Source organism: Periplaneta americana, chromosome 2, assembly GCF_040183065.1.
Source record: "Periplaneta americana isolate PAMFEO1 chromosome 2, P.americana_PAMFEO1_priV1, whole genome shotgun sequence".
In the NCBI taxonomy this organism is placed as follows: domain Eukaryota; kingdom Metazoa; phylum Arthropoda; class Insecta; order Blattodea; family Blattidae; genus Periplaneta; species Periplaneta americana.
Window position 1 is genome coordinate 6,677,589 of NC_091118.1, and position 14,249 is coordinate 6,691,837.

At 38.3% G+C, this 14,249-nt stretch overlaps 1 protein-coding gene across 1 annotated transcript in view; it reads left to right on the forward strand.

Moving 5' to 3' along the window:
- The window catches only part of LOC138712269 (reticulocyte-binding protein homolog 2a-like), a 288,362-nt gene that overhangs the window by 248,913 nt on the left and 25,200 nt on the right, over positions 1 to 14,249 (forward strand). Inside the window, exons 2-5 of the mRNA XM_069843853.1 lie at positions 9,575 to 9,848; positions 10,157 to 10,228; positions 12,342 to 12,416; positions 12,615 to 12,719. Of these exons, the coding sequence (XP_069699954.1) occupies positions 9,576 to 9,848; positions 10,157 to 10,228; positions 12,342 to 12,416; positions 12,615 to 12,719 (525 nt within the window). The 5' untranslated portion in view covers position 9,575. The remainder of the gene's footprint in view (positions 1 to 9,574; positions 9,849 to 10,156; positions 10,229 to 12,341; positions 12,417 to 12,614; positions 12,720 to 14,249) is intronic.

The window sequence follows — 14,249 nt, forward strand, 5'->3', positions numbered from 1 at the left end:
AACCTTGTTCTCCTTGTATTACCCTTGTTATCCTTCTAGTAGCCTTGTTCTCCTTGTATTACCCTTGTTCTCCTTGTATTACCCTTGTTCTCCTTGTATTATCCTTGTTCTCCTTGTAGTACCCTTGTCCTCCTTGTATTACCCTTGTTCTCCTTGTATTACCCTTGTTCTCATTGTATTACCCTTGTTCTCCTTGTATTACCCTTGTTCTCATTGTATTTCCCTTGTACTCCTTGTATTTCCCTTGTTCTCCTTGTATTACCCTTGTTCTCCTTGTATTACCCTTGTTCTCCTTGTATTACCCTAGTTCTCCTTCTATTACCCTTGTTCTCATTGTATTTCCCTTGTTCTCCTTGTATTTCCCTTGTTCTCCATGTATTTCCCTTGTTCTCCTTGTATTTCCCTTGTTCTCCTTTATTACCCTTGTTATCATTGTATTACCCTAGTTCTCCTTCCATTACCCTTGTTCTCCTTGTATTTCCCTTGTTCTCCATGTATTTCCCTTGTTCTCCTTGTATTTCCCTTGTTCTCCTTGTATTACCCTTGTTCTCCATGTATTACCCTTGTTCTCCTTGCATTAGCCTTGTTCTCCCTGTATTACCCTTGTTCTTCCTGTATTCGTCTTGTTCTCCTTGTATTACCCTTGTTCTCCTTGTATTACCCTTGTTCTCCTTGTATTGCCCTTGTTCTCATGGTATTACCCTTATTCTCCTTGTATTACCCTTGATCTCCTTGTTTTACCCTTGTTCTCCTTGTATTACCCTTGTTCTCCTTGTATTACCCTTGTTCGCCTTGTATTTCCCTTGTTCTCCATGTATTTCCCTTGTTCTCCTTGTATTTCATTTGTTCTCCTTGTATTACCCTTGTTCTCCTTGTATTTCCCTTGTTCTCCTTGTATTTCCCTTGTTCTCCTTGTATTACCCTTGTCCTCCTTGTATTTCCCTTGTTCTCCATGTATTTCCCTTGTTCTCCTTGTATTACCCTTGTTCTCCTTGTATTACCCTTGCTCTCCTTGTATTTCCCTTGTTCTCCTTGTATTACCCTTGTTCTCCTTGTATTACCCTTGTTCTCCTTGTATTACCCTTGTTCTCCATGTGTTTCCCTTGTTCTCCTTGTATTACCCTTGTTCTCCTTGTATTTCCCTTGTTCTCCTTGTATTTCCCTTGTTCTCCCTGTATTACCATTGTTCCCCTTGTATTTCCCTTGTTCTCCATGTATTTCCCTTGTTCTCCTCGTATTACCCTTGTTCTTCTTGTATTACCCTTGTTCTCCTTCTATTACCCTTGTTCTTCTTGTATTACCCTTGTTCTCCTTGTATTTCCCTTGTTCTCCCTGTATTAACCTTGTTCTCCTTCTATTACCCTTGTTCTCCTTGTATTACCCTTGTTCTCCTTGTATTACCCATGTTCTCCTTGTATTTCCCGTGTTCTCCTTGTATTTCCCTTGTTCTTCTTGTATTACCCTTGTTCTCCTTCTATTACCCTTGTTCTCCTTCTATTATCCTTGTTCTCCTTGTATTTCCCTTGTTCTCCTTGTATTGCCCTTTTTCTCCTGGTATTACCCTTATTCTCGTTGTATTACCCTTCTTCTCCATGTATTACCCTTGTTCTCCTTCTATTACCCTTGTCCTCCTTGTATTACCCTTGTTCCCCTTGTATTACCCTTGTTCTCCTTGTATGACCCTTGTTCTCCTTGTATTTCCCTTGTTCTCCATGTATTTCCCTTGTTCTCCTTGTATTACCCTTGTTCTCCTTCTATTACCCTTGTTCTCCTTGTATTACCCTTGTTCTCCTTGTATTACCCTTGTTCTCCTTGTATTTCCCTTGTTCTCCTTGTATTTCCCTTGTTCTCCTTGTATTACCCTTATTCTCCATGTATTACCCTTGTTCTCCTTCTATTGCCCTTGTTCTCCTTGTATTACCCTTCTTCTCCTTGTATTTCCCTTGTTCTGCATGTATTTCCTTTGTTTTCCTTGTATTACCCTTATTCTCCATGTATTACCCTTGTTCTCCTTCTATTACTCTTGTTCTCCATGTATTACCCTTGTTCCCCTTGTATTACCCTTGTTCTCCTTGTATTACCCTTGTTCTCCTTGTATTACCCTAGTTCTCCTTCTATTACCCTTGTTCTCATTGTATTTCCCTTGTTCTCCTTGTATTTCCCTTGTTCTCCATGTATTTCCCTTGTTCTCCTTGTATTTCCCTTGTTCTCCTTTATTACCCTTGTTATCATTGTATTACCCTAGTTCTCCTTCCATTACCCTTGTTCTCCTTGTATTTCCCTTGTTCTCCATGTATTTCCCTTGTTCTCCTTGTATTTCCCTTGTTCTCCTTGTATTACCCTTGTTCTCCATGTATTACCTTTGTTCTCCTTCTATTACCCTTGTTCTCCTTCTATTACCCTTGTTCTCCTTGTATTACCCTTGATCTCCTTCTATTACCCTTGTTCTCCTTGTATTACCCTTGTTCCCCTTGTATTACCCTTGTTCTCCTTGTATTACCCTTGTTCTCCTTGTATTTCCCTTGTTCTCCTTCTATTACCCTTGTTCTCCATGTATTACCCTTGTTCTCATTGTATTACCCTTGTTCTCCTTGTATTACCCTTGTTCTCCTTGTATTTCCCTTGTTCTCCATGTATTTCTCTTGTTCTCCTTGTATTTCCCTTGTTCTTCCTCTATTACCCTTGTTCTCCTTGTATTTCCCTTGTTCTCCTTGTATTACCCTTGTTCTCGTTGTATTACCCTTGTTCTCCTTGTATTACCCTTGTTCCCCTTGTATTACCTTTGTTCTCCTTGTATTACCCTTGTTCTCCTTGTATTACCCTTGTTCTCCTTGTATTACCCTTGTTCCCCTTGTATTACCCTTGTTCTCCTTGTATTACCCTTGTTCCCATTGTATTTCCCTTGTTCTCCTTGTATTACCCTTGTTCTCCTTGTATTACCCTTGTTCTTCTTGTATTACCCTTGTTCTCCTTGTATTTCCCTTGTACTCCTTGTATTACCCTTCTCCTTGTATTACCCTTGTTCTTTATTCCCCTTATTCTCCTTGTACTTCCCTTGTTCTCCTTGTATTCCCCTTGTTTTGCACCTGTTGAATTTTGCAGCTTTCTCCACAGAGTAGGATGTACATATTTTTAGTGCCTTACTTGAAGGATAGGTGGCAGGCCTACCGCGGGAGAAGATAGAATGATAGAAGAGAAGTGATAGTGAAGGGTTGATCAGGGTTGGGCAGGAGTCAGATCTGCCCTATAAATTAGTACTGTCCCAGTATTCGCCCGGGGCACCTCGGAAACTACGTAAGACCCAAGTCAAGATAGCGGTCCCTAGCATAGAACCCCGGTCTGTAGATTTATATATTGATTAAAAAAAAAAAAAAAAAGAAACCTTTCCAGGGGTTGTCAAATATTTTCATCGGTAGTTCTAGCCTCCTGTCCTACTGGTTACGACCCGGTCTGTATTGTACCGTGGTACAAGCAATGCAGCTGCTTGCCACACAACAAATTTCGTTCATAGCCGCTTACTTGTTTGCAATAGGCTGTTCGTGCATTGCATTGCCATACGGCCAACAGACACTCAAACTAATTGCTTCGTTTGGCCAGTCTGCAGAGGGGAACATGCAGCATGTGTTTATTTTTAAATGAATTACTGAGCCCTTACTTAGGGGAAGAAATTCCGTCTATTAATAACCCCCTCTCTTTCTTTTGAAAACGAGGACCAGCCTGTAAAGTATCAAAGTATGTGGCATGCCTAGGTAAATTTAAAAAAGACGCCGTTAGCCTACAGTTGGTAGCACTGTCTTCCTTTCGTCGAATGACAACTTTATCCATAATTTCATGTATTCTTCATACATATTTCGGTTCTGGCTTTATACTAGCAGCTCCTAGTTTATAATTTCACGTGACGAGACGAAATTGATAAAATTCTATTACCAAGGTTACAATCTTATAGTCGCCACTCTGTTGGCAGTACTGGTAACTGATAAACCGTCCCATGATTCAAGACGGGCGTGGCATGTCCTCATGAAGGTCATGCAGGATATTACGCAGTTAGCTGGTGTTGTTGTAGGCGGAAGTTACGTTGTTAGATTGATTCGCAGTGTCGCCAACACGGTGGTTTACCCACTAAATCTAGTTTCTTTGGTCCTCTGTCAGATGCTAAAATTCATTAAACGTTGGGCAGTGGGAAATCTAGTTTATTTTAACATCAATGGATATTTTTAGCGATTTTGCAAACAGCTCAAACAATCTGTAAGGCAAATTGTATATAACACACGACTATTTCGATAATAATAATAATAATAATAATAATAATAATAATAATAATAATAATAATAATAATAATAATAATAATAATAATTTATTTAACCTGGCACAGTTAAGGCCATACTGCCTTCTCTAACACTCAACCAGGAGTAAAAACTGCGTTACAAAAACGCTACAAATTTACAAAGTACACTACAATTTTACACACAAAACTGAATATAATAATAATAATAAAATCTAAACAACAAGTAAGAAGAAATCAGACATAATATATAACATAGAGAAAGAAAGAAAAAAGCATAATAAAATGTGAACAGCAGGTCAAAATGAATGAGACATACAAAGTATAAAAAATAAGACAATTATTGATAATAATAATAATAATAATAATAATAATAAGAATAGTAATAATAATGATGATAATAATAATAATAGTAATAAAATAGTGCAGTACAAAGCATACAGTGAGTACAATATTTTTAAGTACACACAGTAAGGAAAATTATGATTATATATAGCTCAACTTATCACATTAGAGATATACCATTATCTGAAAATATGAAAACAAAAATATAAAATAAGTTAAATGTCACGATGGCCGTGGGACTGAAGCCGCATGGTCTATGGCGAGTCCTTGGCATCAACCCCTTTGATTTGATTACCTGGTTGGGGTTTTCCGAGGTTTTCCCCAACAAAAAGGCAAATGCCGGGTAATATTTTGGCGAATCCTCGGACCTCACTACATCTCGCCAAAATATTGTAAAAAATTGTACAAAATTGTAAAAATTGTAGAAAATTACTAAATTGTAAAACTATAAAAAAATTGTAAAAATTGTAATTGTAATATTGTAAAATTTTGACTTGTTTCACATCTTAAAGCTTCATTGCTCATGTAAGATTTATTGAATAAAATGAATGAATGAATGAATGAATGAATGAATGAATGAATGAATGAATGAATGAATGAATGAATGAATGAATGAATGAATGAATGAATGAATGAATGCCACTACTTGTGTTACAGAATTAGATGGCTATCAATGCACTCTGCAGTTAACCGTATAACAACCCAACGGCTGGAAGTGAAAACAGAAGTCTTAATACACGATGTGAGAAATTAATTCGATAACCGCGCGTTTTTTTCGTTGTTCCTCCAATGAAACAACTGCTGAAAAGAATATAAATGTATGGGAATACTGTAAAATGTTGCTAGACTGAGTTTCAATTACGTTGTACAACAAATCAAGGTTTTCTTAATTCAACACAGACCAAAAAGTTACTGCAAACGTTGAAGTATAGTGGCGCTTGATGAACTTAATGAAACTAAACAACTTCAGCATTACTACTACTTGTAAACATCTCCAGTACAAAGAGGTATAGATCTCGCAAGCAGGGAATACCGACGGAAGGAATGCGAATGAAACAATACGATAAGGAAGAGACGGCGACGGGAAAGATCACGAGATAGCTTGAATGGTATTCAAGAGTACAGTCGGAAGAGAAATGACATCGATAGAATCAGTCTTGCGTTGTGATAGTTACATTACGACTTTAGTTTGTTCCACTGCATGTGAATACGTGTCTTGTATCGCACGGTATTATTATTTCATTCGTAAACATATGTTGCGCGTTTAATTAGCTTCGAATTTTTCTCTTGCTACGTTCTTTATCTCCACAGCGATGTCCTCATTTGTTCTTCTTCTTGGAAGAGACAGTACTTCCATCGGCCCGCATCTCTCGCCCCCTCGGCGTGCCTTCATATACACGTCAAAAGTCGACCTGGTTGGCGAGTTGGTATAGCGCTGGCCTTCTTTGCCCAAGGTTGCGGGTTCGATCCCGGGCCAGGTCGATGGCATTTAAGTGTGCTTAAATGCGACAGGCTCATGTCAGTAGATTTACTGGCATGTAAAAGAACTCCTGCGGTACAAAATTCCGGCACATCCGGCGACGCTGATATAACCTCTGCAGTTGCGAGCGTCGTTAAATAAAACGTAACATTTTACACGTCAAAACAGACAGCAACGCCACCATTGCTTTTCGGTAATCGTTCCTTGCGCGAGCTATGCCAAATAAAAATCCGTTAAAAGAAATACCGAGTTCGAGCCTTCATTGTTAGGGTCTATGTCTTGCTTGGCGAAATTCAGAAGTGGATTCAAAGCACTATCATTAGATCATGGGAATTTCAGTAAATTTTGAAATTAGGTCTGGACTAAAACGGAGTGCTGTACGTTATTATAATTTTTAATAATTGTTCATATCTTATCTTAGTGTTACTTAACAATTAAGTGAAAAAAAAATCTATAGGAACGAAAATCTGGTGGGTTTTATGACATATTTGGTGAGTTTTTGTAAGCGTGCAGTGTTTTTTTCGCAAATTGAAGTTGGCAACACTGTTGATTTGTGACATCTTTGTGTCTTGCTTCGTTCATCAGCGTGTGATATTGTATCTTCAAACTTGATCAAGTAAGTAATTTGGTGTTTGTTGTGGAGTGTGACGGAAGTCTTTTATTCTCTAGAAGTATATTAGTAAACGAATACAAAATAGGACACGTCACTTCTGTAGCCTGGCCTGCTCTGTATTCCCTTTATGCCCACATACTGCAGCATATCGCCCATGTGCGTTGTAACATGAACCACAATTACAGCCACAGCATAGCATGCACTCCATGTTAGGCCGCTGGCGTTTGTGAAACCCACTTGAGGTATGTATGTGGACATAAAGGGCAGAATTGTGTATCGCTCTTGGATAGCTCAGTGGTAGAGCGTTGGCGCGCTTAGGCAAAGGTCCCGGGTTCGATACTCCGTTCCGGAACAATTTTTCCCTTTAGTATTTTTCAAACCAGCTTTACAGGAAGCTAAGCCTGGAAGGTAGATCAGCAAACCTTTTATAGCTTGACCGCCACTTCTTAACTCTAAATAAATGCCCTGAAACCCACTTCAATATTTAGAAAATAGGTCTATACGCAGAATAAATATGTAAAATGCGTGTTATTATTCGGTTGAGAAGCTTTTATCATCCAGTCTGCTGTCAAAAAATCTGAAAGTTAGAATTTATAAAACAGTTATATTACCGGTTGTTCTGTGTGGTTGTGAAACTTGGACTCTCATTTTGAGAGAGGAACATAGGTTAAGGGTGTTTGAGAATAAGGTGCTTAGGAAAATATTTGGGGCTAAGCGGAATGAAGTTACAGGAGAATGGAGAAAGTTACACAACACAGAACTGCACGCATTGTATTCTTCACCTGACATAATTAGGAACATTAAATCCAGACGTTTGAGATGGGCAGGGCATGTAGCACGTATGGGCGAATCCAGAAATGCATATAGAGTGTTAGTTGGGAGACCGGAGGGAAAAAGACCTTTGGGGAGGCCGAGACGTAGATGGGAGGATAATATTAAAATGGATTTGAGGAAGGTGGGATATGATGATAGAGACTGGGTTAATCTTGCACAGGATAGGGACCGATGATGGCGGGCTTATGTGAGGGCGGCAATGAAACTTCGGGTTCCTTAAAAGCCTTCTAAGTAAGTAAGTAAGGCCTATACGTTTTCATGGAGTATTCAAATCTATTTAAATACGCGCACCGTATTCAAATCTTCATGAAAACAGGAATTCAAAACGATCTGAGTCTAAAGTGGGATCGGGTCATATCCAATACGCATTGAGTTGCATGGCAACGCGTCACTTATCGTATACAAAACGATTTCAATACTCTGAGTGCATGAACGATCGTCATTTGTTTCATCTGTCATCTGTTTTACCAATTTTCTGTGTTGAGAAGTCGTTTTATTACAGATATTTAATACATTAACAGCCAGTATATCAATTTTTCATGGGCATCAATTACAAAACGCAATATAGTTTATAGCCAAGGCCTACAGGGTGACCAACATACTATAAGGTAGTGGCTCACTTACCGAAACGGATCCGTACGGCGCGTTCAGATTTTTATTCTTTGGATTATTTTAAATGGAGCATCGTCTCTGTCCGCATGGCAGGATTCCGCCCAGAATTCTGGCCAGAGAATTCTAAACGGATTTCTGTACGGGCCAAGATTCAAACAAAGAATTTCACGAAAATTTGTGTCGAGTGCAAGGCCTCCATTCGCTGTAATTTTGAAGGTATAAATTAAATGCATGACGTGATGCTTATTTTGTTAGACCGACAGTACCAGAGTTTTACAGTTCATCAAATTAGAATTATAGAAATGTAGGCCTAGTACGCAAGAAAAATAACATACGGGATTCGATAAGAGAAATATTGAAGAAACCGAGTATATTCTTCATAGTTTAGTTGGGTACGGAGTTATTCACTTTATTTCCGTGTTCAGTTCAGAACACTACAATGAAATAATGCGCTCTGGTGGTAAATTACAACACTATTTGACGATTAATTCCTAAATAAATACAAGAATCTATATACCCTTTAAATATCTACATAGGCTATTTACAACAAGACTCTAAAGTAATTCCCAATTTCTAGTGGCACAAATATTTATTCTCTCAGCAATTATTTAAAACCAATCATTTTAAAAGTAATTAATACCATTTTAATCATTTATTTATGAGGTTTGGAATTTCTAACCAGTCTTTTCTTCAATGTTTCTATCAATGAATCTCATAATGTCCAATCTCAAAGTGTTCGGAAAATTGTTCAATTATTATTTTGCATTATAGTGGAAAAGACGTAACAATTTCTGGATAAATAGGCCTATATATTACTTTCTACGTATACTATAGTATAAATGGCAGCCATCATTTCGTCATAACTAGGGATCCGACCTAAAACTCTCGTAACATGCCTGCACTTATGCCCTAAAATACCAAAACTTGACAAAAATTAGGGAATATGAAACAAAACTAATTAAATATGGTCCAAAAATTAATTAGGAAACTTTTTCTTCACTAACATATAACGTTGTAGCAACTTTCTACATGTCAGGTATTATTCTGAATTACAAACAAAAGAAAATCAGGAATGAATGTAACCTAGATACGGTTTATCTAAACTTGGGAGCGCATCTAATCTGTCCCCAGCTCCATGATATTCTGAGGGTAACCCTTGACATCCAGCAGTATGGTGAAGCAGTATTATTCCTTTCCAACACTTTGAGGACGAATTTTTATATACTTGATAACATATTTGATAAAAAGGAAATATTTCATAGATGGAAGTGAACTTGAAAGCTGTGATCCCATTCATTCCTTACAATTTCCATGAGATAGATGAAGTAGCTGTTAATGGAAGAAGGACACTAGTGACTTCTGAATGCTGTTTGAAGGTTTCACTGTTTTCTTGCTTTCTGGTGTGCAGGATGGCAAAACCCAACCCTCTTCCTGACCTCAAGCAGCGAGTGAAGACCCTGGAGGGGCAGGTTAGACTGCTGCTTCCTCTCATAGAGGAGGTGAGGGTCCTCAAGGAGAGGTTGGACTCGCGGTCCCTGCAGGGCCTGGAGGCAAGGAAGGAAGAGGAAAAAGTAGGGAGCAGCAACAACATTGAGGAGCTGAAGGAGAAATTGGAGCTGAGAGAGAGGGAATTAAGAGAAACATGGGCTGAACTGGAAAAGCTGAAAGAAGAATCGGAAAGGGTAAGAGTTCCGCTGTTGCCATATTTACAGTTACTGCTGAACACCTTAGATTGGGTCACAGTTAAGGCTTTATTCCACAGAATTATATGTTCGTACCAGGCATTCAGTAAATCATGACGTGGAAAATTGAAGGAGAGTTAAGACCAATCTGTAGCCATGTACACAATGTGAAGACAGAATTAGAAATGTCGTGCTGTTTAGTAGTTGTCAGTACATTCAGTAGTTCGTTGTGTGTTATTCTGTTTCTCATCACACTTTCACTTTACTGACTGAGCTACGTCTGAACCTGATTCCTTTGTTGTTTGCAGGATAAAGCAGAACTGATACAGTTGAAACAGAAATTTGAAGAAGAGCACCAGTTGCGGCTTCAGCAAGAAAAGGTAAGTGATTAGCTGTTGCCATGGTTACAGGCACAGTAATTGGACAGTTGAAGGTACATTAAAAGTTGGGCAGTAAGCACGAAAAACTTTAAAATAGGCCGACACGCATGCACTAAAGCTTGTTCATAATGGGCATTTACTTAAATGATAAGTATGGGTACTCCATTGTATATTACTACGTAACAGTACTGCCAATATCTGAAAGAGAAAAAGGCGATAGCTAAGTGACAGGAGGCAGAGAACTGTGACAATCTTAGAGTGGATATGTTGAAGTAGTTATAAACAAAAAAATAATAAAAAGAGAAAAAAAATGCCTGTTTTTCAGGAATTAGCTTCTGAAGTCAGGACTCTGTATTCGATAGACACAGTGATATAGTTTACAATTTCAAGGAGATTTGTCGCTTTTGTTTTGATGGCAGTGATAGACGAGAAACTTATTTAGCATAAATCCAAGCTTACAAACACAAATTAGGCCTGCCAAGAATTTAATAGCATCTTTTGAAAACCAGAGGTAATTATTTTTGCATTCCTTTGATCCAAAACTGATCGATGCTCTGCGAAATGAAGTACCTATACGTATAGTTTCACTACTCCATCAGTCATTCATAGTTTTCTGTCTAAAAGGGAGCTCTTTCACTGCAAGTCCAGCACGCTCCAATATTTATTTTTCCTGCCTTCTTCTTATTCTCCTCATACGATTCATATATCTTAATGTCGTCTATCATCTGATATCTTCTTCTGCCCCGAACACTTCTCCCGTTCACCATTCCTTCCAGTGCATCCTTCAATAGGCAGTTTCTTCTTATTATAGATTTTTATTAATTTGTCCTACAGAATAATATCTGTAATATTGATAATTAATATTTGAGGAGAAAAATTCGCTCCGACATTGGGGATCGAACCCGGATCCTTGGTTCTACGTACGAAGCGCTCTGACCACTGAGCTACGCCGAATTCAATCCACAGCACCGGACCGAACCTTCCTCCTTCATTGTTTCCCTTTTTGGCCTGACTCCAAGTTAGGCATATATGTTGACGTATATGTCCAATGTCAACTGTCATTATACTAGGAGCGCACTCAGCTGAGCGACTTGTTTGGCTGGGATTCCGCAGTTACGTGCACAGTAATCTGTACAAATATATGCACTGCAGCTATGAGAATATTATAGACTTTTATTAATTTGGCGTAGCTCAGTGGTCAGAGCGCTTGGTACTTAGAACCAAGGACCCGAGTTCGATCCCCGGCGCCGGAGCGAATTTTTCTCCTCGAATATTAATAGTTTTTTTCTTAGCCAGTGACCCAACCAATTTATTTTTCTCTTTCTGATCAGTTTCAGCATCATTCTTTCTTCACCCACTCTTGCTAGAATAGCTTCATTTCTTATTCTGTCTGTCCATTTCATACCCTTAATTGATTTGCATATTCCGATATCTCGTCTTGCAGGTACGGTACATTAGAAGTTGACTGCTATCGACTGTTTTCAGTAAAATATCAGTTTTTTTTCGATTTTACACGGATTTGTATTTCTTGAATGTAGTACCTGTACGGTGTTCGGGGGGGTTGCAAAGAAAAATCTCGGTCAGAAATGGGTCCCATCTTCAAAAAGTTTGTTTGGCAAGCACTAGTGTATACGACCTACAGCCTATTGATTTTAGGGCTTATAAAAATCCGAATTACGTTCTAGGAGAGTTGATGAACCACAGCTCATTTTTTAGGGCTACCATGCAAACATGAATATGTACTGGCAGGGTATATGATGCGCGGAATACAGTTTATCATGAAAATACGAATTACAGTATGTACTGGTATTGTATTCAATCAGTGGCCATTTCTTAAAAGTTCATCGTGAAAATGAAGATTATGTTCCTGCAGATGTCCAATTTATTTGAGGACACACAACATTTCATTTAACTCCTAGGGACTACCATACGCAGGATAAGACATTTTATTTGAAAGCTTCTATCCAAACATTATACGTTGGTAGCTGTTGTCTCATTTCCTGATACTGTATATCGGCCATCAGCTTGATTCCTTCATGAAACCTGTTGCTTCAAGTCAGACTATCACCTAACCAGCTGAGCTTTCTCTAATCCAGAATTGTTTATATTACAGAGCTACCAGGATCAGCTGGGGAAGCTCAGACAAGAACTGGAGGCTGAGCGGGAGATGAGGCGCCAGCTGGAAGAAGTAAGTGTGAGCTGTTGCCATGGTTACAGATACGAGGGAGTTTACCAGCTCCATTCAGTCATATAATAATAATAATAAATAATAATAATAATAATAGTAATAACAATAATAATCACCATCATCATTATAGTAGTCATGTCTCTAGTCCAGTTATCGACATCTGAGGTTCTTCTCAACCAGATTTGTTTTTAATTACAGAGTAAGGAGGAAGCACTGCGGGCTCTGCGAGAAGAACTGCAAGCGAAGGGGGAGGAACTGAAGAAGCTGGCAGACGAACTGCAAGCGGAGCGCCAGAAGACAGCAGTAAGTGTGAGCTGTTGCCATGGTTACAGTTACTGAGCAATGATTGATACAATCTGTTACAACAGAGATTGCGACCAGCTTCATTTCTGTTTGCAGTATGTATGTATTTATTCACACTGCAGTGGGTATATACCCGGTGGCAGTGGTAACTAATTGCACTCAATAATGACAATAATAAACTTATTAATTAAAAATACAATTAATACTAATACTAATAATTAATACTAATAATAATAATAATAATAATAATAATAATAATAATAATAATAATAACCACAACAACAACAACAACAACAACAACAACAACAACAACAACAACAACAACAACAACAACAGGGAATATACTAAATTAAATGAAACGGTCACTTAAAATAACATTTGAAATATTCTAATTTGTATCTTAAAACTAAGATCGAACTAAAACCCACGAGTATATGTTCATATCTGCACAAGTACCTTTCAACATTACACTCATTTCGCTGTCAACTCACTCACTGCACTGGAACTACGACACATTTCACTGATTCTATCCTGATTTCACTAACACTTCAAAAACATTTCACTGTTCAAATTCTTTGCACTGCCACTATAAACTATAAAGCTTCACTGACAGGAACACGTTTCACTTACACAGCACACTTCACTGACACGACATACTTCTTCACTGATACAACACACTTCACTGACACAACATAAATCTTCACTGATACAACACTTCAATAACAACATATCATTTACACCTTTAAATACTGTGTATCATTACAGTCTGTTAGTAAAGTCCTTAAGCCTATTTTTAAATGCATTTTTGGTTGTTGGTAAAGCCTTTAGTAAGTCTGCAGGTAAAGCATTCCAGTCCCTCATAGTACGATTGAGAAAAGAAAACTTTCCAGTGTCCGTCCTCTGCCTTCTTTCCCTCAATTTATATGAGTGGTCGTTCCTTGAAGAGTAATTTGGCGGCTGCAACCTATTTTTTATTTCTCTCCAAGCAGGCTCACCTCTGTATGTTTTGAACATTGCGCATAATCGAATTCGCGTTCTCCTGTCCGTGAGTGTGTCCCATTTTAATGGTGAATTTTTCCGACAACACTTAAGAGCCCGTTTTTGAATCTTTTCCAGTGTCTTAATATGTTCTAATCTGTAAGGATCCCAACATGCAGCACCATATTCCATTACTGGACGTACTAGTGATTTATATGCAATCTCTTTGGATTTGTCAGAACCTTTGCTACTAATACTGCTACTACTATTACTACTTACTGCCAGGGGCGAATCTAGCTACTTGGTGCGTCTAGGCAGAGAAAAATATTTCTGCCCCTTATTTCGCCCTATATACGACATTTGGATCACTGAAATAATTGACTCCGGTCATTATTACTGTTTCTAATATCGGAAACGCCTGACTCCGATAAACCACACACTCCACTATTTTCGCCACATTATTACACTCTGGTGTATCTGGACTCGAATTGGAACAAGCCGGTTGTGTTTGTTTTTTAAATAGCACATTTATTTTCCACTTTTTCTCACAAT